We start from the raw sequence: 22753 nt of genomic DNA, 5'->3' as shown, positions 1-22753 counted from the left end.
GGTGTACTAACATGACTAATGCCGTCAGTATTTCAATTATCACTTTTGTGTACAAATACAACTAGTCTAGGAACTTTACGCGGGAACAAATTGTTCCCCAAAAATGTATATAAAATATTTGTTATAAAGTCTACCGTAATTGGAGCACTAGCCTAGTATAAACAATTAACTAAACCGTTAGTCTTGCACTAAACGGGTCCCCCGTTAGAGGTAGCCTACCCCTCTGGACAAATTTGACTATTTTGTAGCTCAAACGTGCTGAGAGCGCAAATATGAGCTTTTAAACACTTCATTCTAACACTTGTTTTGATAAATGTTTGGAGCTTCACTATGGCATATAACCTTAGCATTTTCACTGATCTTGGACTGTAGCTCTTCAAGAACACATTGCCAAAAATTTGAACGATAGTTTCTTAAAAAAAAATAATAATAATAATTTGACTAATGACAACAAACCAAGAAAAAAACAGATGCCACAATAATCATATGAGGCGACACCACTTATAAAGAAATTGATGTAGTCCATCAACAGCACAGCATAGGCTACGTAAGAGCGCTACTTCAGAGTGCACAGTTTCAGAGCGCCTACCCACAGACCAGGTCAAATGCTGAGGCGCGCACACTGGAAGTGGAAGTTCGCAGGTTGGAGCGCGCATTTCGTTCTTCACTCTGTGCTTTGAAATAGCTACTTCTAGACTTCAGCGTGCTATGCCTTCCGATATTTTGGTAGGAAAGGATGGAGAACAAGGCGACTGATGTCTGTATGGGCTGAAGACAAGAGCGCGCTATGGAGATGACCGCTCGTCTTGCGCACTTGGACACCAAGGTGGATGGCAGAAACTGTGATGGACTTGTCAACCACTACGGGGAAACGACGGAGATAATAGTTCCGCTGTCTCACACGGGGAAAAGACTCAGTCCGATCGAGGGGGGAAATCTTTATAGACTGCGTGACAGAAAGTTCCTTTTGGAGGACAAGAAGCGCCTCTGTGCGTGGGCACTGGGAACCGCGCTGTTAGGCATTCTGCTGATGGTGTTACATGCTGAGCTGTGCCCAGTAGTGTATCGTCCAGTAAGTAGATCTACAGCTATAGTGAAATACAGAAAACAGTAGTGCGCTTGAGACAACCGAATGGTTTATTTGATGGACAGAGCACCAGTTTTGAGCTCTAGAGAGTTGAATGGTATTCAGTAAAGAGAAATATCACCCACATTTAGAAGAAAAGACAAAAAAAAAAACTTTCCGAAATTACGCTTGGTTGAAATATTCATAGCTAATTCTAATTTAGTTGTGTGGAACTAACGTCGTTGCTGAATTAATCAAAATCTTAACTGTTTTGTTACACTGTAAAAAGAGGAAACATGCACAATTGCTACTTTATCTAACCTTTGAAATGACTTTAACTGGAGTACATTATGCTGATTAAGTGATCTTTTAAATAATATTTTTTGGCAAAACACGTTCATTTAGGGAGCTCGAGGACCTACGGGATTGGCCGAACATACACGGAAAAACACGAGATAGCCAGCTCTTCGTTAACTTTCACCAGTCAAAAAACCTCGGGCACTTCTCTGAGGTCAGTGTGGGTCGTGATACACACAGACGCCTTTACACATCAATAGAGTTCCTTTAGTTTCGTTCGAACCCATGACCTTGGTGTTGCTAGCACCTTGCTCTTCTGTTTTAAGTGTGAAACAGTCACGTATATTTTGGATTAGATTTAATAATAAAAAAAAAGCGTTAATATATCCCTAGAGCCAGTTTCACAAAACATTCTTAGGAATAAAATCTTATTAATCACTATTTTTATATTTTGTTACATAAGTCTGTTATATAAAAAAAGGGAACAAGAATTGCCCTTAGGGGCATTCTTACCAACGCCTTGGAATTAATCTAAAGAAAATTCCTAAACTGTTTAGAACATTTTTTAATCCAGCCCTTGCAAAGCCTGTCATTTTTTTTGTAAGGAAACAAAACTGATTTTCTTAAAAAAATATTTGAGAAATTAAGAGTTAAATTAAAAAAACAAACTGTACTAAGAAACATTCTTACAAACTTCCTGAATTCATTTTTTTGAAATTTTTTAACTTTTTATTTTTTAGATTATTATTTTATTTTTCCTTTATCTGGCCCCTGCTCTGATTTCCATTTCATAAATGTATGAAAACACTTATTTGAAGACCTCATTAAAAGTATGTTATATTATTATAAAAGGAATCTGAATGCATGTTTTTAAACTCTTTACCCATATTTACAATGGTTAGATGAGTGTGGTAGAAAATCATTATTTTTTAAAAACGTATTAATAAAACCTTCTACATCTTACATTTAGACCTTTATAAAATGCATTACGCTTAGTTTCTGCAGCCTCACAATGTATAACAGTCAACACGGGTGACTAAAGAGTTTCAACATCCTCACTGACAACTAATCAGCATTTTCATCTGTTTTCTTGATTTGCTCTAGCAAGTTTCCTCCAATTATTTTTGGACATATTGCTTAAAACTTATTTTTGATTATACTGCTTCAGACAATTTAGAGAATAAGAATTAATTTACACATCCAAAGCATAGCTTTCTTCTGCAACCATGACGGTGTATTTAAACTTACCATTCTCATGGAAACCAAATTATACAGGATAAGCAGCTATTTATGCAAGTTTTTCCACATTTTGTCCCCCTCCCTTTCTGCTGCTCAGACTGCCTATTGCATCTTTCCACACCATTTAGTGCATAATTAGCGCCTGTTTGAATAATGGATTTGAGTTTTGACCTCAAACAGGACATAAGCACTATGCTGATTTTCACGTGCTGTCCTGTCCACATACCATGGTGATTGAAGAGGGCAAAACAAACTCCAGCACTGCCCTCTGTAAATTTTACTTGCTGTTTCCTTAATTTCCTTGTGTTGCATTCACATACATCTGCATGGACACAGAGAAATCAATCATAATTTTTTGGAACCAACATTTGTGAGAAACTTTTATAATGCTGCGTATGCAATTCAAACCAACAATGCAACCATACATACCTAGTATCACTTTAAATTGTTTCTATAGATACTTTAGACTTTGGGTTTAAATGGATTGTTCATCCAAAAATGAAAATTCTGACACAAAAGAAGATATTATAAATAATGTTGATAACCAAATGGTCAGTGTTCTTCAGTATTGGGAGAAACATTTTTTTATGGAAGTTAATGGCTACAAGTAACTGTTTAGTTGCCAAATTTCTTTAAAATAATTTTTTTGTGTGTGTTCAACAGATAAAAGACACTAATACAGGTTTGGCACAACTCAAGGGGGATGACAGATTAAATGATGACAGATTATTCATTTTTGGGCTGAACAATCGCTTAAGGATAAATCAAACAGATTTATGTACATGAAGTTGCCAAGTCTGTATACATCCCAAAGCATGCACGGATTGGATGTATAACTTATGCAATGGAAGGCACGGATTGGATGTATAACTTATGCAATGGAAGTTTCCTCCCTAAGTGCACCTGGTCTTATTAAACAACATTCGTTATGCCAGATTTCACTCTATGAAATGTGGTCTCTCGTATTAAATTCAGTAATTGATGTCTTTATGAAAACACATGGCCAATCAGTTCAAGCAGTTGAAGCAGTTCTTCTTCAAAATGTCAGAATCATCTTTAGTGCAAAGAATGATTTCTTGGCCACAGAGGGGCTTCACAGAATTTCAACTGATGCAGGACACCTTGCTTAACATGTAAACGGACAAGGAACCTGATCCATAAAACTATCATACTATCATTTTATTAGAATATAATATTTGCCCATTTTCTTCTGCTCAGACACAGTTGCATAGCAATTTATATATTTGTATTATTTTCGTTGTATTGGCATGGAGAAGGAACACATGCTAACAGAACGATCTTACAGGCAAGATAATTTAAGCTCACCAGTCTCTTAGAAAACAGGTTATGAAGGAAAATTGGCTATTTATGCAGGTTTTTCCACATTTTCCCTCCCTACCTCCCCTTTGCGTTGTTCACACTGCCTACGGTCATATTGCATCTTTCCACATCATTTAGTGCATAATTAGTGCCGTTTGAATAATGGATTTGAGTTTTGACCTCTAATGGCATATACGCTTGATGCTGATTTTCATGTGCTGTCCTCCCCACATAACACGGTCACTGGAGTGAGCAAAGCAATCTTAAATAGGATTCTAAAAATGTTAAATTGCTCATTGCGTTCACATCTTTCAACAGGAAGCACCTGCCTCATTTTATTTAAACCAAATGTAATAATTATACAGATGAAATAACAGTGAAATGCTGTAACTTTAGACTATTAAATGTTTATCAGTTGTATTAACTAGTATTTTTCAGTTCTTATGTTGAAAATTAGTATCAGCACCGTAACCTTTTTGTGTAATTCACTCTCATTCTCTTTGTTTTGTCTGTTCTCTCCAGGGATCCATATATGCCCTCTCCATAAATGGTCTCATCAGTTTCTCCACGGGGTGTTTGCTCATTCTCATCATCGCCTTCCATTATAAAGACATCAGAGTGAGTGTTTTTGTCCAGTCTGAAACAACTGAATTGCCTCTTTTTAATGTCTGATGAAAGTACTCTTAAAGGTACAGTTCACTCAAAAATGACAATCCTGTCATCATTTACTCACTCTCATGTCATTCCAAACTTCTATGACTTTTTTTTCTGTGTAACACAAACAAAGATATATTTTCCCATACAATGAAAGTTGACTTTCATTGTATAGACACAAACAGTTTCAAATATTTAGCTGGTTAAACAATCTCGCAATTAAAATGTTTCTGTGTACTATCCCTTTAAGAAATTCTTGAAGGTGTTTAAATGATTTGGTACAATTATTAGTTTCGTTCTTGTTCTTTATGTTTAAATGTCATACTAATTAGAATGGAATGCCGCTTGATGTCATCTGTGTTGACAACTACAAAAGAAAACAAACACAAGTACACATTGACGTGTGATGTCATGTCCTTACGAGAGAAGTTATAGGTGTTAAATAGTGTAGCCCAATGCATTGGAAGATTCCTACCCTTAACCATTACTAACTCAACTTCTTTAGTCATTTTTTCTGGAAAATACTAACTGTAGTTTCAAATTGTAATACAAACTGTAGTGTATTATGCATTTGGTTAAGCAAGAAAGAATGATTACTAAATAGAAAATTGAATGAGGCCAGTGAATGAAACCTGACTAAGATTTAACAGCAACAAATTAAATGCAGTATATTGTGAGGAGCAGATGGGGCTTATCTGAACCCCTCACCCAGATTGAGCAATTTGGGGCTAAAAGGACCTCAAGTACAAAAAAAAGTCAGTCAGTTACACTTCACTTTAATCACAAAAGAGTCAGTTACACTTCACTTTTAATGTGACTCATTTGGTTAAACAAAAGCCAAGACGAAAAAGAACTGAGAAAGTATATGTATCGGGAGTGTAATGGTACTCGTCCCAAACCGTCACAGTACGGACATCACGTTCGGTTCACGCAGTAAGATGACGAATACAGTCGATCAAAGGCAATACAGGAAATAACAGAAGAAGAGACGATCTACACACTAACCCAAAACAAGAATGGTGAGTTCAGATGGCATGCCGGCTATAAATCAGAACCAGTTTTTAGTTTTATTTTCAATTCATATTCTAGAATTGCACACAAACTGCATTGCAATCATTTTCCAAAATGTAGTTTGTGTGGAATTTTTATGCGGTCTGTAAAGAGGAGGCAGGATCAGGCAGATCAAGCTCACTGTTCACGATGCTCAAAATATAGCAAGACTAATATGTGGGGGTTTATATGAATGTATCTTTGAGAAGAGCTGACCATCTTCAGAAATGTTTCAATGGGGTTTTTCTTTTCATCTTACTATCATATAATGCATATTAAATTTTATTTATAAGCGCAGCTGCTTTGTTTACAGCGGTAACCAAGGAAACGCTGTATCGCTGATGTTCCATAAGCACCACCTGCTGTCAGAGAATAAATCAGCATTTTCATTCAGTCCGTCTGCTGTTTTTGTTTTGTGCAGGTGTCTTATGTAGCATAATTTCACAAATCTAAAGTCAGACCATTCTATTTTTGCTTTATATCTTGAAATTATACAATCTAATTCGAATAAAAAACAACTGTTCATGCTGTTCATGTATGTAGCACTACTGTGTTTTCAAAAAAAAAAAACTAAAAAAAAAAAACATTTCCTGTTGTGCCAAGCTTGTATCGAAGAGTGAGCCCAAAACCGAGGTACTTACCGAACCGTGATTTCTGCATACCGTTACACCCCTAATATGTAATTTATATGTATGTTTGTGCCATGTAAATGTTTCTCTACTAAAATCTGATGTACTTTGAGAAAGCATGACATTTGGCCAAAATCCCTCAGCAGTCTCAAGTACCTCTGCACATGTCTCCATCGGTCCACTCTGCCAAGACATCACCTGCTTTTACACGGTCTCACATCTCTCTCAGTTCAGCCCATCCCCCACCCTATACCCTGTGCCCAACGAAGCCTTAACTGTGTTCCCATGGGACTCATATTGCACCCCTCACTGTAAGGTCTCATTCATGGGACAAAACCTTTGACTGTCTACAGCTGGAGTAACAGATTAACTCCTATTGAAGTAAATAAATGTAAAATTTCATATGGGCTGATATATTCATTATGGTACACTGAAATATTTACACTATACTCCAGATGAAGGGCAATGTGTTTGCAAGTGGGTTGATTAAGATCACTTTTGAGTATTAGTTGTTTACGTTGTGAATCCCATCGAAGCAGGAAGTTATGCAACATCATGTTGCAGTACTGTTATCAGTAGTGTACAACAGGGCAAAACTTTTTTTTTTATGAAGTATATACGAAGCTACATCATTTCTTGTAAGATAATTTGTATTAATAATTTGTAAGTTTGTGGATTTCCTGGGAATCAAAGCTATGATCTTATTGTAGTCATAGTGCCATGCTCTGTTCTACTGTTTGAGCTACAGGATCACTTTCTAAAAGTTAATGTATTTTTACTTAAACACATATTGACCAGTGTCTTTATAGACACTGCATATACACATGCAGAGAGTTTGTTTCACTTACTTGCTTTAAAAAGCAAATGAATGCATTAGATAGAACATTTCCACCAGTACAAGTGCATTTCTAAGAAGAAAAGTCTAAATTGTGAGATATACATTCACAGTTACAAGAAAAATATCAGAAAAGTCGCAATGATATCTTTCTTTTTTCTCTAATCAAGATTGTATACATCAATATATTGACAACTCTAATATTTTTATTTTCAGTATTTTTGGTTTCATGACTTTAACAAAGCAAAATCAAAACCTTACTAACACTACTACATTTCTGTTGTGATTAGATTACAGTAAGGTATGGTTAATTACATTACAGTTTATAAGTTAGAGTATTTTGTGCGGTTTAAGTATAATGAATGTTCTTCTCTAAACCATGTTTTTTTTGCCAAAGTAAAGTTCTATTAATTTAAAATGCTTTAAATGTTTGATCAAAGTACCTAGAATTCCATGTCTTGACATGGCAGCGAATGACCTCATGGATGAGGAAACGTTTGCAGTGCAGATTGATAGAAGTTTTCAGATTATGCAGCAGCTGGAAATGGTGCAATAAGTGTAGCAGGAAAAAGTAAGCAACGGTCACAATTACAACCGAATTCTGGTCCATGTACTTTTCAAATCGTCTGTTGTAATCCAAGACGACTGTTGATTTATATGGCGTTACTCATTTTCAGCTCTAAGTCATGATTAAGGTTTTTTGTGTCATGTAATTAATGAGCCATTTAATTGTGATTTATGGTTCCGAGTAGTTTCACTGACACGCTTGTCCTTCACAAGCAAAACAGTTTACAGCTGGACGTCCTATCAGGGAGGGCAGGGCTGTGTTTGTTTTGGCCCCATTCTTACAGTGAATCAAGAACGTCTTGCTCACTCTCTCGTCTCTGCCATTCTTTGTTAATCATTGCTTCCTTATGAGATCAATCAAGTGATTCTCTTGTTGATACACATGCTGCCTCTGTTTTTCTTTCCTTTCTTCAAGCTTTTCATCATTGACCACAACCAGGTGGACTGGCGCATTGCCATGACCAGTAACCGGGTGCTTAGCATCTCCCTGGAGCTCGTTGTCTGCGCTATCCATCCCGTGGCTATCTACCTGAGGCCCAGTATGGAGGACACACTCGGGGGGAAGCCGGTGCAAAATTCCTCCACCCCCCTCTGCTTGTCCTCCAGTCACAAAGAAATCATGCTGGATGTGGAGCTGCTGCTGTCGGCCCTCATGTTCCTCAGACTGTATCTCGTGCACAGAGCCGTCCTGCTCCACAGCAAGGTGCTCCTCAGCGCCTCGTACAGGAGCATCGGCTCCCTCAACAACATCAACTTCACCTTCCGCTTTGTGCTCAAGGTGCTAATGAACAAGAATCCGGCCCGCACGCTGCTGGTCTTCATTATGTTCTTCTGGCTCTCCGCGGCTTGGATGCTGCGACTGTGTGAAAGGTACAGAACGTGCAAATATTTGTAGAGTAACACAAACACTTCTGCAACAGTATTTATTTTGTTTTTTCCATTCACTCATTAGAAACAGCTCATCAAGTGTTATCATACTTCTTTTGATGTTGATGGTCAATTTGAGTTTTGGTCATACGTTTCTTACTAATAGATTTATTTCAGGAACAAACAAATTGCTCTTCAGCACCAGCTCGTTACTGACTGTCAAATTTTGAATAATACATTCTAGTTTGCTTGTCACGGCAAGGATTTGTTATTCATTAGCACTGTTGTCTTTTCTGCAACAATTCGTTTGATCAGTTGAATCAGTTGAAGTTTTGCACAATACATGTCTTTCGTACATTTACATAGCCGCTCTCTGTCTCCACCTACAGGCAGCAGCAGGTAGAGACAGGTGGCATGGACACCGCACTGTGGCTCATAGCCATCACCTTCCTCACAGTGGGATATGGAGATGTGGCCCCTCACACCAGATGTGGCAAGGTGGTGTGTCTCCTTACAGGCGTCATGGTAAATAAACTCTTAACTAACCCTTAACTATTAGTCATATTTCTATAGATCTCCTGCCGTTCTTTCACACAAGAGAATTTTGAGACAAATGCTATAAATTATCTAATTCTCGACAAAGAGATTGTACTACTGTATGTACTAGGACAAACACTCCTACTGATTCACTTAACTCTATTTCTTTGGTTTATTAAAGAAATAAAATATGTTTAGCATTATCATATGACGTTTTGCCTCATTTAGGGACTAATATGCACCTTTTAGTGGTAAATAAAGTACAAAGGTGTACCTTTTGAAAAGGTACATCCCCAGTTACAGCTTTTGTCCTCTTTTTCTGAGAATGATATGCATCAGTAGCTCCTGACTGTGACTGAAATAGCAACGAGAATTTAGCCTGAAAACTCTGTGTCTGTGTGTATGTGTGGTTTAGTCAGCTATATTAGTGGTCAGTATACACTGAACAAAATTATAAACACAACACTTTTGTTTTTGCCCGCATTTTTCATGAGCTGAACTCAAAGATCTAAGACTTTTTCTATGTATGTATGTACACCGAAAACCAGTCAGTATCTGGTGTGACCACCATTTGCCTCGTGCAGTGCAGCACATCTCCTTCGCATAGAGTTGATCAGGTTGTTGATTGTGGCCCATGGAAAGTTGGTCCACTCCTCTTCAATGGCTTTGCGAAGTTGCTAGATATCGTCAGGAACTGGAACATAATTTCGAATATGCCGATCCAGAGCATCCCAAACATGCTCAATGGGTGACATGTCCGGTGAGTATGCTGGCCATGAAAGAACTGGAATGTTTTCAGCTTCCAGGAATTGGAACAGTACAGATCCTTGCAACATGGGGCCATGCATTATCATGCTGCAACATGAGGTGATGGTCATGGATTAATGGCACAACAATGGGACTCAGGATCTCATCACGTTATCTCTGTGCATTCAAAATGCCATCAGTAAAATGCACCTGTGTTCATTGACTATAACATACTCCTGCCCATACCGTAACCACCATGGGCCACTCGATCCACAGTGTTTACATCAGCAAACCACTCACCCACACGACGCCATACACGCTGTCTGCCATCTGCCCTGTACGACGAGCATGCAGATGAAGAGGATGACAAGCATGCAGATAAGCTTCCCTGAGACGGTGTCTGACAGTTTGTGCAGAAATTGTTTGGTTATGCAAACCGACTGTCCGGGTGGCTGGTCTCAGACGATCTTGGAGGTGAAGATGCTGGATGTGGAGGTCCTGGGCTGGTGTGGTAACACGTGGTCTGCTGTTGTGAAGCCGGTTGGATGTACTGACAAATTCTCTGAAACACCTTTGGAGACGGCTTATGGTAGAGAAATTAACATTCAATTTACGGGCAAAAGCTCTGGCGGACATTCCTTCAGTCAGCATGCCAATTGCACGCTCCCTCAAAACTTGCAACATCGAGTGGCCTTTTATTGTGGCCAGCTTAAGGCACACCTGTGCAATAACCATACTGATATGCCACACCTGTGAGGTGGATGGATTAACTCGGCAAAGTAGAAGTGCTCACTAACACAGATTTAGACAGATTTGTGAACAATATTTGAGAGAAATAGGTCTTTTGTGCACATAGAAAAAGTCTTAGATCTTTGAGTTCAGCTCATGAAAAATGAGGGCAAAAACAAAAGTGTTGCATTTATAATTTTGTTCAGTGTATGTATGCAATATATCATCACAACAAAAAACACAATGTGAGCTGTGATGTCACAAGAAATGACTCTCACGCACGGTTCATTTGAATAAGTAAGCAAAGATTCACAAAACTGATTTCAGACTCGCTCGTGAGCTGGTGCCAGGTATCAGAGTCACTTAGTCAGTGAATCATTTAGAGTCATTACTGAGCTCACAACTGACTCCCTCTTGAGTAATTTCTTTGTCCTGTTAGAAATGACCTGTAACTGTGCAGCATACTTTAGATTAACATTTTACTGACCTGCTGACCACATGATAACGTGTAATTAAAGATACATATTCATAACATGGTTCAATCAATTAATAACAATCTTAGCAAGTGTGTATTTGACCTGTAAGTCATTTGTCTCATAAATGGCACCCAGCTGCACTGGTTTAACAGTGTCTGCAGTTGCTGCAGCTTCTACTTCATCACATTTAAAGCATTGTGACTGAGTTATGAGATCCACGTCCATCTGGACACACTTTTAGTACAGCTACAGCTGTTCTTCCTCCCTTCCTGACAGCGACACTGGACTCCAAAGGGATTCCAGTGATGCTGTGTTGGCAGGCTCATTGATGAAGGATGGAGATTATAATTTCAATAGAATCACAGTCTTTGACATCTTTCACATCTCAGTCACATGATTAATAAACAAGGTTGTCTGAATTACTAATAAAATATCCATCAAATCATTTTTTGTTTGTCATACATTGTACACTGAATGTCATATACACTTAAAAAATACTTTAAATGTGGACCCTCAGGCCTTGTGTGTGTGTGTGTGTGTGTGTGTGTGTGTGTGTGTGTCTGGGTGTATCTGAGCATAGAGTTCAGTAAGTGAAGAAGGGAGGGAATGGCTTAGCAATATGATACACAGATTGTTTTGTCTGTAAACCAAGTACTTTGGTTACACCCGTACAAGATCATTTCAGACCGAATGATTGAAAATTAAAAGTCGATACATATTAATTTCATGGCAAAAGTTCATAACAAGAAGCTTTATTAAACATTATTATTTAATATTTCATATTATTATATTTTAGGTCGCCGTGATTTTGCCAAGTAAGACATCTTTTGATGATCCTGGATCAACATTATTGTCCAAAAAAACCTAACCCTACCCTTAATTTATTCCTAAAATCAGTTGGAAATGATAGCTGATTAACAAGGAGGTTGAAGCACCTAACCCTAATTGTAAGCCTAAAACAGATATTTCCTTAAAAGTTATATCTCAATTCTGATTGGTTGATTGGGATGTTGTTCCAGGAACAAGTTGTGCTTGGCAAAATCACACTAACCTTTATTTTAATAAAATATATTATATTATATTAACATAAATATTAAAAATAGTTCTTAGGGTAAAATGGTAGTTTTTATTTGATAATAAATTAAATATTTATATTAAAATTATATAATAAAAGTGTTTGGTAACACTTCATAATAAAGTCCGATTGTTAACGCTTTTACTAACATTAATTAACAATGAGCAAAATACATTTGTTTGTGGTATTTATTCATCTTTGTTTACATTAGTATACAGCTTTTGATTTTAATGATGTATTATTAGACGTTGAACATAAAACATTAACTGAGATTAATGAATGCTTTATTAGTATTTTTCATTGTTAGTTGATGATAACTATTGTAGCTATAGTGAACAAATGTTCACAGTGACAGTAAGAGCGCATGCCAGTATGTTTATTAAGGGGGTTAAGTTTCCAGCCTCTCTCTGACTCAGGCAGCTGCATCTGCACCGGACTGTCCACCCCTCTCTTCTCTCCATCCCTCATTTCCGATCAGGACAGATAAGCCGGCAGGATAGGAGCATGGGGCTCACACGACAGGAGCATGGGGCTAATGCCAAACCCAGACACCTCCCTGACACAGTGGAAAATAATCCTTCACTCCTCTCTCTCTCTCTCTCTCTCCCTGGCTCAGTGTTTTTATAAGCTTTCCCCATTTTTTTAGGGAAAACTTTCCACCATTGCCATTTTTAGGTGGTTTATAGCATTTGGCGCCACTAGATCAGGAGGGTGTGCAAACCTGTGCCCAAGACTTGGAAAACCAGAAAAAAAGTTTCCTAATCCAGTTGGAACAGTATACGGGTGTTCATTAGTGTGGGATAGCCCTCTCACCTGTAGCTCATTCAACATGCTTGGCTGCCCCCTGTCAATGCCTTTCTCCACATAAAGATGAGACTTTAATGAAAGTGTCAGGACCAGCTTCCATCACCTGTTACCTATCAAGTGGAAATATGATGGAGCATCTGTGTGTGTGTGTGTGTGTGTGTGTGTGTGTGTGTGTGTCTGGCATCCAACACCTCCACCGCAAAAATGTATATATTCTTAATCAGTCGTTTTCTCTTGTTGCCCAAAAAGATAAATATAAATGAGTAATTGAGGGAAAAAGCTGTTAAATGCCTGGTTATAAACAGGGTCATTATAGTTAACTTAAACTAAAACCATAAAACAATTTTGTTGCTTAAAATAAAGTTTAACTGAAACAAAACAAAAACATAAAATTATTTTATTTCAGATACACTGATGTACTAAAACAAATAAAACTGAAATAAAAATGACTAAAAACAACAGCATTAAAAACCTAAGTAATAATTACTAAAGTACTAATTATATTATTACACAATACAATTTTATAATAAAATTTTGCTGAAAACTTTATAATTAAAATGAAAATATATACATAAAAAGTTAAAAAGTTAAAGTATGAATATAAATTATAATAGCATCCCAATTATACTAAAATTACCTTGGTTATAAATTGAAATTGTTTGCTTTAAGCTTAAACTTGATTAAATTTAATTTAAAAAAGAGAAAAAAAAAGAAAAAGGTACAAACAATTAGATAATTGTCAGTTGTATAAGAAGCTTAATTCAATCTATCTGAAAACATTTCTTAATAGCTTAATTAAAGTCAAGTTAATTTATAATACTCATTGTTGCATGTATTTAATATAGTTTACATTTTGTGATGATAAAAGCAATGTTGGGATATGCTACTGTTTTTTTTTTTATTCATGATTATGTTGTATACATGCAATGCATTTTGGGAGCAACCTTTGTGAAAAATGATGGTAGTATTAAAGCTTTTGCCCTTTGAATTGATTAATTCTTGCTTACTAAGATGATTGACTAAGGGGAGTTCTGTAAATAAACTTCAACATTTTCCTCGACTGCTGTGAATAATCAACTATGGAAAAACTGTAAGCCTTTGTTTTTTCAGAACCTTTAGTCAATACCATGAAGAAACCTTAAAGCGATGCTGACAACACTTTCTCTCCATAACAACTAACTGGCTCTCTCTCTGTCTCCCTTTCTTTATCTCTCAATCATTTCTTTCTCTAATGCAACAAATTAAGGAGTTCAGGTAAATGAACTGTTTAGTGTGAAATTACATGGAAACAATCTTCATAGAGACATACACTTTCTTCCATATAAAACTACTGTTTTTGGAAAAGCTTTCCAAATTTTTGAAACTGATTTGAATCAAAGAAATGCCATTGTATTTCATTCCCCCGAAAAATGTTTTATAGACTTGCTAAGAAGAACCTTTTTGTAATTCTGTGTACTCTCTGAATATCATTAACTCTGAATACTTTATGTCTGAGTATATGTTTGGGATAATGAGACAGATGGTAACTATGCTCATGTCTATGTGTTTGTTGTCAGGGTGTGGCATGTACTGCTATGTTGGTAGCCGTCATGACTAAGAAACTGGCGCTTAACAAAGGGGAGAAACATGTGCATTTCTTCATGATGGACATTCAGATCTCCAAGCGGGTGAGCAAGACCGACCACCACATAAAACACCCCATGAATGGCACCCTCTTTCAATTCTTTATTGTCTTTTTGTCAACACCTATCTGTGTTTGGTTTTTTCCTTATGACCGATTTGGTGGTCATAAGAAAGATACGTTAATGATAATCAGACTCAGCTTAGCCATTTGGGAATGCCTAACTTGATCTTTAAAAATATGCCTTCGTTTCGGATGAGAAACATAAAAAGCAGTGACCCGGAGGATGCAGAGGCATGGATGGAAGCAGCGTTATTTTCCGCATAACGCCGGTGTTATGATTTCGGAGGCTTTTTAGCATATAATTTCTTTCCTTAAATAGGAAAATCCAAATAGCAGCACGGTGTGGGAAAATGCTTAGGATGGCCAGGGAGATGGCCGCTGAGCTCTTAATAATAGCCAACAGAAGGCGTCAAAGGGAGGAAACAATCAGGTTCATGTCAGGAAAACTTGTGTCAGTCCATGAGAAATTTAACTCAGTCAGGAAATAAGATGCACTGATGTGTGTCCGTTAGCATATGCACTGGAAAAGAGTAAAGGAGAGAAGGTGCCGAGGGCCGGATCTTGATGCTGAGGTGCCGCTTGCACTCCTCTAACAGGATCCATCTGTTTGCTTATCAGAGGGAAGGAGGTGAGACCTCAGAATAAATGCATAGAGGAAGATGGTAGATGCTTACAGTTTCCACAAATGCAAATGAAATCAGACTGCTTTGAGTTAGCAAACACTGACAGGTGTTTCTGAAAATGTCCTTACAGAGGAATATTCCAGGTTTTAAGCTTATCGACAGCATATTTGCTTAAACACTTTACTTAAAGCCTTTATGTATATGCATTATAATCTCATGAATAATTGCAATTACAGTTAATACATATAACACTAATATGATATATTACAACTCACATTATGATTCATTATAATGCCCTTTAATTATAACCCTTCATATAATGCATGACAAAAACATTTTTACTTGTCCATCATTTTCCAAATTCCCTGTATATGATCTGTGGAAAGCTGTCACATATTCTTTTGGACAGTTGACATTTTTTAGAATCATATTTTACATTAATATTGTTTTATTTATTCATTTAATTTATTAAATCATTATCCTATTTAATTTATTATAAAAATATAATTCAATAAAACTATATATTATGTTATTTTTTAAATGCACAATTTATACTGTATACAAGATAAATATAAATATTTTCTATGACGAGGAACTTCAAATAGAAGTGAATGTGGCCCAGGAAGCACTTATAGCTGTTAAGCTATTCAAATCATTTTTTCTGTTATTTTAGGGATTCTGATGTTTTGTTGTCATGGACAAGTTGTAAAATTTGGTGATATACAGTAAAAAAAAAAAAAAAAAAAGTAATAAACATTGTTTCCTTCTTGTGGCTATACTATGCTACTAATGTTCACAAACTGGCCTCATTTACTTTTATTGTGTTTGTCTTACTGTAGACCAGCTTTTGATTTGTTGTTTTTAAGAGAGGCAAGTGGAAATCGTTTTTGTGGTAATCAACATTATGCCACTAAAGGTGTCGATTGAGTTTCACTTGAACTGAGCCTAGAATATTCATTTTATTCATGAAGGCTTGAACCTATGTTTTTAACTTGGCAGAAGCCATATCCTGTCACAGGGTGTGTGTGTGTGTGTGTGTGTGTGTGTGTGTGTGCATGCCACGGGTCCGACTCATCAGCCCCTGTGATGATTTACCTTGATGATACTTTAAAGGAAGACATCTGGACACAGTTGGACACTCTATTAATAACCACAAACACACAGAATTGCAAGGGAAGCTGGTGACATCATTATGAGCAGGTCTTCAACAGGAAGACACACAGACAATAATAGATTCAAAGAAAGCACAGAAATGTGTGATTAAAAAAAGCCCTTGACTGTCCGTAACCCACATCTTTATGATGGCTATTCTCATCCTCAAATCACCCTCAAAATAACCATAACTTTTCCTTTCCGTTCCCGTCTTTCCTTTTTTATTTTCATCAAGGCCGTCCCCTTAATAAACAGCAACAGTTTCCTTACATCCTGTCCAGATTTTCTAGTAATGCTCTGCTATGTTGTAATTTGTATTTACACAATCATCATATCATAGTTAGCAGGTGTAGTTAAGCAGACAGCAGTCTGTACAGTATAGCTCCAGACAGTGTTTGACCAGCCATCATCTGAACAATGTAAACATGCCACTATTTACTTAAGGAATGTCCTACAGACTGTCAATATACTATCATTGTAGAGCTATGATGGATGGATTACTTATTACTCTAATCAAATTCTCTGTGACACAGATCCGACACGCAGCAGCTAACGTGCTAAGAGAATGTTGGCTGCTGCATCGCACCACCCAGACAAAAGACAACAGCGGAGACCATCGTCACCACCAGAGATGCCTACTGGAGGCCATCCGTGTGTGAGTGATCCATTAAAGCCAGCACTCAACCATTACACAACATCCTTAGAGATTCACTAGGAGAGAAAGACAGAACGTCTGTGGATAGCTGACAGTTTTAAAACAAATATATTAATTTTTTTATATATATATTATTATTTAATCGTTTTATGTAGAACGATAGATATATAAATAATTTCTCTAATATAATCAATTTAAAACCCTTTAAATGTATTAATATATAATAATATAGAGCCTATAATTTAATATTTAATTTAATTATGTAGAAAGATAGATATGTAAATAATTTCTCTAATATAATCAATTTAAAACCCTTTTAAATGTATTAATATATAATAATATAGAGCCTATAATTTAATACTTATATATTAGGGCTGGGCAAGTTATTCACGCATTCATTGATTAACTCAGTTTTTATTATTATGAATGTCCGTTGCTCCTGGGCTCTAAATCCACATACAGAAAAATCATGGGTCACAGCTGGGAATGCTCCCGATCAAATTATTTAGGCTAAGCATCAGTATTCACAAACCACTGTCAACTGTTATTTTTAGCAGAAAACAATGCAATAAGCTCATAATCATGACTTCATAAATAGGAAATAGGAAGTTTCTGATAACACGTGAACACAGCAGAGGAGAGCTTGCTCATCTCAGTGGAGTGAATCGTTTTGCTAACTTTGTGGTTTATTATGTTGAGTTGTATGGGACGCGGTGACACACATCCCTCTCACAATATATTACACATCTATCGCTTTTGCCACCCAGAAATATTCACACAATCATGCAGCACATATCAGAAGATCTGCTCTTCAGCGTGGTTAGCACTCACACTCACTGATCTATATATAACTGAACCGCACTCTGTTTAAAGTGTTTGCAAACCAAATGTTACTGCACTTTTGTTCATAGCAGTACTTTTAAATGAAAAAAGTGCACAATACACTACTTTTGAATGCATTATTAGTTTTGTGCACAACAATGCGATTAATTGCAATTAAACATGTTATTTTTTATTTAAAACACAATTAAGCAAACATATAATTTAACTAATTTTATTAATTATTTTATTGAATTATAATATTTGTAATTTCTAATATTATACATATTTCTAATATATAATTTTATTATATATATTAATTGTGACTTAAACATATATAAACATAAAATTAAATTTTTATACATATATACATATACATATATATATAGTATTACATTTTTTCCATTTTAATAAAAATATTTTATAAAGTTATATTTTTAGGTAAAATATGTATTTTATGCAGATTTGATGGAATTTTATATATCGGACTTTAGAGGAATAGATTATTTTTAATGCTATTTTGTGGACTTTTTAATAATTATTAACAAAACCGAAGTCTATATGTTTCAATAAAAATTGTTTATATAACTTATTGTATGATATGTATGATAAAGTACACATTAAGATGCTAACTGTACCTCAAGCACCACATCAAAGCCATTTCCTGTAAATAAATATATGTAGAGGAAAGTTTTAACATGTTTAATATATAAATTAAACATCAGATGAGAATGAGAAATTCGTGCAACAGTTAACCAGTTAAACATCTTGTCCATCACCTGGAATATTTTATTATTTAAGCCCATGGTGATAGGACACTGATCATTTTCCACTTGGTCATTTTCAATAAAATCTTTCATGACTTGTCAGTTCCACAGAGGTCACTTTATGCAGTGCGAAGCAGCATGAATAAAATGTAGTCTTGTGATTGTTTATCTTGTGGTCATTGCGAGAATGGCAGTTTCCCCATCTCTCAGCTGATTGTTGACTGCTGTTTTGTTTACAAGTAAGTCCTGACATCTTCCTGCAGATAAGCGGCTGATTTTGGGGAGAGCGGCTCAGCTGGCTGCCCTCTTTGGCTGCAGTTCCTTCATGACCAGTGAATAGGAAGCAGCAATGTGTGAATTTACACAGCGGCATTTAACATTGTTAATGACAGGAATCCGGCTCTTAGAATGTTCCATGTGCATGTATGAGATCCCTGTGTAACCGTGGATGGCCGTAAGGGTGGAGGGATTCTGACTTCCTGTTTTACAGTTAGCAGAACCACCAAAAATACTCTGGAAAGAAAGTGGGTGCCGCAGTGACAGCTAAAACAGCATGCCAGCAAGCAGACCGCCAAATAGTTAGGAGGTCATTCTGGTTTGTGATTTTCGGTCTGTTCCCTTTTTGCTCCCATGACACATGGACACTGGTCATTTCTGCATGCTTTGGCAGTTGCTGATGGTTCCCCTGCAATAACCGGTTTCCGTTTTGCTTTTTTTGGGACTTTATTCAGAGACATCTGCAACTAGGCCTACTGCAAAAAATACACAAATGTACTGCTAAAACTTTCGTTATGAAAGTTTGCAAAATAAATTAAAAATTCTGAATTTAACCCTGAAAATGACCTCAAAAACCTACATGAATATAAAAATGTTTCATTTACATTTACATTACATTTGTTGATTACCAATAAATAAATTCAGTTTAACTAATTCTAAATAGAACTTATGTATGATTATGTGAGAAATGTTTGCACACGTGAAAAAAAGAGGCCTATCCAGTGATAAAATCACTTGAAAATGATAGTTACAAAAATAATATATATAAATATATATATATATATATATATATATATATATATATATATATATATATATATATATATATATATAAAATCATGTCACAAATCACATTTCTTATAAATACAGGGAGAATCAATGAATTGAATATTACTCTAGACAAAACTTGTCAAAAATACCAGTCAAGATTCTGAGAAATGCACAGAGGTTGTTTTGACCCAATATTGTTATTGTAACAAAAATTTTAATTGTTGATTGAAATAAATTGAAATCAAATAAATATAACCTCAAAATGTTAATCTTAAATAAAAATGAGAAATGTTGCCTTGGCAACTAACTGAAATAAAATAAGAGTACTAACTAACATGTTTAAAAGAAAAACTGTAATAAAAACAAGAAAAAAAAGCATGTAACAACGCTAACAAACCTTAAACAAAAATAAAAAAATAAAAAGCTAATTCAAATTTAATAATTACTATAATATTATCGAATTATACTAAAATAGCACTGTTTTGACACCCAGCAGTTGGTAAAAATATTATTTTTATGACCCAATGGCCAGCACATTTATATATATTTTTGCATTCTGTGATATCTAAAGCCTGACATCTCCTACATAGAGGAGAAACCAAGCTGACTAGAGTTCTGTTAAAACCATTGTACAAAAATGTAACACATTTTTTCCCTGTCTCGACTAGATTTCGTCACCTGCGACTGAAGCATAGGAAGTTAAGGGACAATGCCAGTGAGATGGTGGATCTCTCAAAGGTAAGTCAGACATACATCAGACTCGTTTCTAGGTCCATTTACCTGAAAAAAAGGCATTCGTGTAACCCAGACATATAAATGATCAGTGAAACCATAAAAATCTCTGTAAAAACTACCTTAAAGGGTTAGTTCATCCAAAAATGCAAATTATTTTATTAATAACTCACCCTGATGTCGTTCCAAACCAGTAAAACCAGTAAAATCCGTTCATCTTCAGAACACAGTTTAAGATATTTTAGATTTAGTCCGAGAGCTTTCAAAGTAACATCATCAACAAAAACATCATCAAAGTAGTCCATGTGACATCAGAGGGTCAGTTAGAATTTGTTGAAGCATCAAAAATACATTTTGGTCCAAAAATAACAATATTGACGACTTTATTCAGCATTGTCTTCTCTTTCGGGTCAATCGTGAGCACGTTCACAACACTGCAGTGACGCTGTTGATGTATGACGCTGTTGACGTGTTATCTTTGTTATTGGGCACACCAGAAAACACGTCAGCAGTGTCAGATATCAGCAGCTCTTGCGTGATACAGCTGTGCACATAAAAAGACCTTGATGTTTCAGAAGCTATATCTCCTAATTAATTTGAGAGAGAAACATAACCAAACTTTTAAAGTCCTTACTATATTGATATGCTTAATATGGGGGGGGGGGGTTCATCTTACACACATGAAAGACAGCTAATACCAAGCTCTTATCTGAAAATGCCCTCTGTCTTCAAACAGATGCAGATGATCATGTGTGATCTGGGTGCTAACTGGAACAGCTCTTACCATGAGCTTGAGCAGCGAATCATCTCTATGGAGCAGAAGCTGGACGAGCTGGGACGCTCCTTCCAAATCACCTCTGAGCTGCTCACACAGGCGCTGCATTGCCGCAGACCGGACCACAGGTAATGCCGCCCAAAAGTTTTATTTGCTTGACCTGATCGAGTAGGTTTATACAAGCGTGGATCTATTTCTGTACAGGTGACCTGTGACATCTCTCTCGAAGGCTAATATAGTCTTCGTCTTCTGAGTCTTCTTCAATCAAGCCTCTTGAACTGATGGAGGAACTTTATGATGAACTTAACGAAAGGATTAAGAGCAGCGACATCATAGCAGACATTGTTTTATTTTGAACAGACGTTCTGTCGCGTGTATTTATGAACACTTCCTCAGTGCTCCAAACATGAACTTTTCAAAAGGTTATTTTGGTTATTTTAAACTTTTGAGTTTCAGTTTATGATTGATACCGAAACTATGAGATGGGGATTCTGGTGTTACACAAAGGAACACATTTAGATTACTTGTTAGTCAATCGCACAGGCCTCAATGTGATTTATATCAGTGTGTGAAAGTCACAGAAGGAATGTGAAACTGAAAAAAAAATGTGAACAAATGGTCAGTCTTTCTATAGTTCCTGTTCCTAGATGAGACTGGGGAAGTTCATCTTAATCAAACTGAAGAAAACACCTTAACTTGAGAAGTTCATCTCAGAATTGGGAAATAGGAATCATGCAGAGCAACTTGATAATAACTTTATGACTCTAATTTGATACGCTATTGTTCAGTCATGTGCATACAACCTGGTAATGACACATTGATGAACGTCTCTGTAACTTGCTGGCAACTTTCTCAAAGGTAAGTCAGATAAATTGTCATTATTAAATTGTCAAGGCAGTCTATTGCCCTTGTTCACTGATATTTTTAAAACCCTAAGTGAGGCAGAACCTGCACCCACAGCCCCCCCCCCAAAAAATCTGGGAATGACTTGAATTTCCATCAGCCCTTTAACCTGACATGGCATCTGTTGAATGATGGCATGTGGTGGTTTTGCCTAGTACGGTATTCAGAAAACTGGTGTGACAGATAAATCTTTATTGCTCAAGACTGTAGTTGAGTTTATTAAGACAAAGACTCAGTCCTCTCTGGTATCTCCTCCTGGTGGACAAAAGTATGTGTTGCTTGTTTGGCCACCACTCCTGTGCTTGTTTTGTATCTTTTGCAATGAATATTTTTAAAATAGACTTAATACCTAGATGTGTATACACTATAATGATTATACGAAGGCAGTGGGAATAAGAAAACAGCTTTTTTTTTATAAACAAACAGGAACTTTGTCTTAGTTATACTGGTGTCTTTGCATATTTGAAACTGCTGGTATGAGGGAAGCATATGACTCATTATTCCACCAATCATTAACTGTTGTTGCTTATTCAGGAACATAGTGAAGGAAACCAAAATATTTGTATTGCTTTAGAATCGAGATAAGTTGATCGGGAATTCAGTTTTGCATGTTGTATTGTGACATAGAAAACGATAGAAAAACGTTTACAGCAGTATTTTTGCACATTTTAATAAAGCCATCTCATGTTAAAATAATTTTG

The 22753-nt window shown here is 36.2% G+C and overlaps 1 protein-coding gene across 1 annotated transcript; it reads left to right on the top strand.

The window, feature by feature from the left end:
• The first annotated feature begins 297 nt into the window (after positions 1-297).
• Positions 298-22486, top strand: kcnn4 (potassium intermediate/small conductance calcium-activated channel, subfamily N, member 4). Its single transcript, XM_052577994.1, has 9 exons — positions 298-1072; positions 4445-4540; positions 8073-8527; positions 8914-9049; positions 14452-14562; positions 16888-17009; positions 20311-20380; positions 21111-21277; positions 21354-22486. Exons 1-9 carry the CDS (start codon positions 788-790, stop codon positions 21355-21357), a joined length of 1446 nt encoding a protein of 481 aa, XP_052433954.1. The 5' UTR covers positions 298-787; the 3' UTR covers positions 21358-22486.
• The last annotated feature ends 267 nt before the right edge of the window (positions 22487-22753 follow it).

Source organism: Carassius gibelio, chromosome B16 (assembly GCF_023724105.1).
Source record: "Carassius gibelio isolate Cgi1373 ecotype wild population from Czech Republic chromosome B16, carGib1.2-hapl.c, whole genome shotgun sequence".
Classification (NCBI taxonomy): Eukaryota; Metazoa; Chordata; class Actinopteri; order Cypriniformes; family Cyprinidae; genus Carassius; species Carassius gibelio.
This window is presented reverse-complemented; position numbering and strand designations above follow the sequence as displayed.

Excerpts from the sequence above, each read along its gene's own strand:
- kcnn4 (XM_052577994.1), top strand. The coding sequence starts at position 788 with ATGGAGATGACCGCTCGTCTTGCGCACTTGGACACCAAGGTGGATGGC. Across the intron at positions 4,541-8,072 it reads TCCATTATAAAGACATCAGA|CTTTTCATCATTGACCACAA; the intron begins GTGAGTGTTTTT and ends CCTTTCTTCAAG. Across the intron at positions 20,381-21,110 it reads AGATGGTGGATCTCTCAAAG|ATGCAGATGATCATGTGTGA; the intron begins GTAAGTCAGACA and ends GTCTTCAAACAG.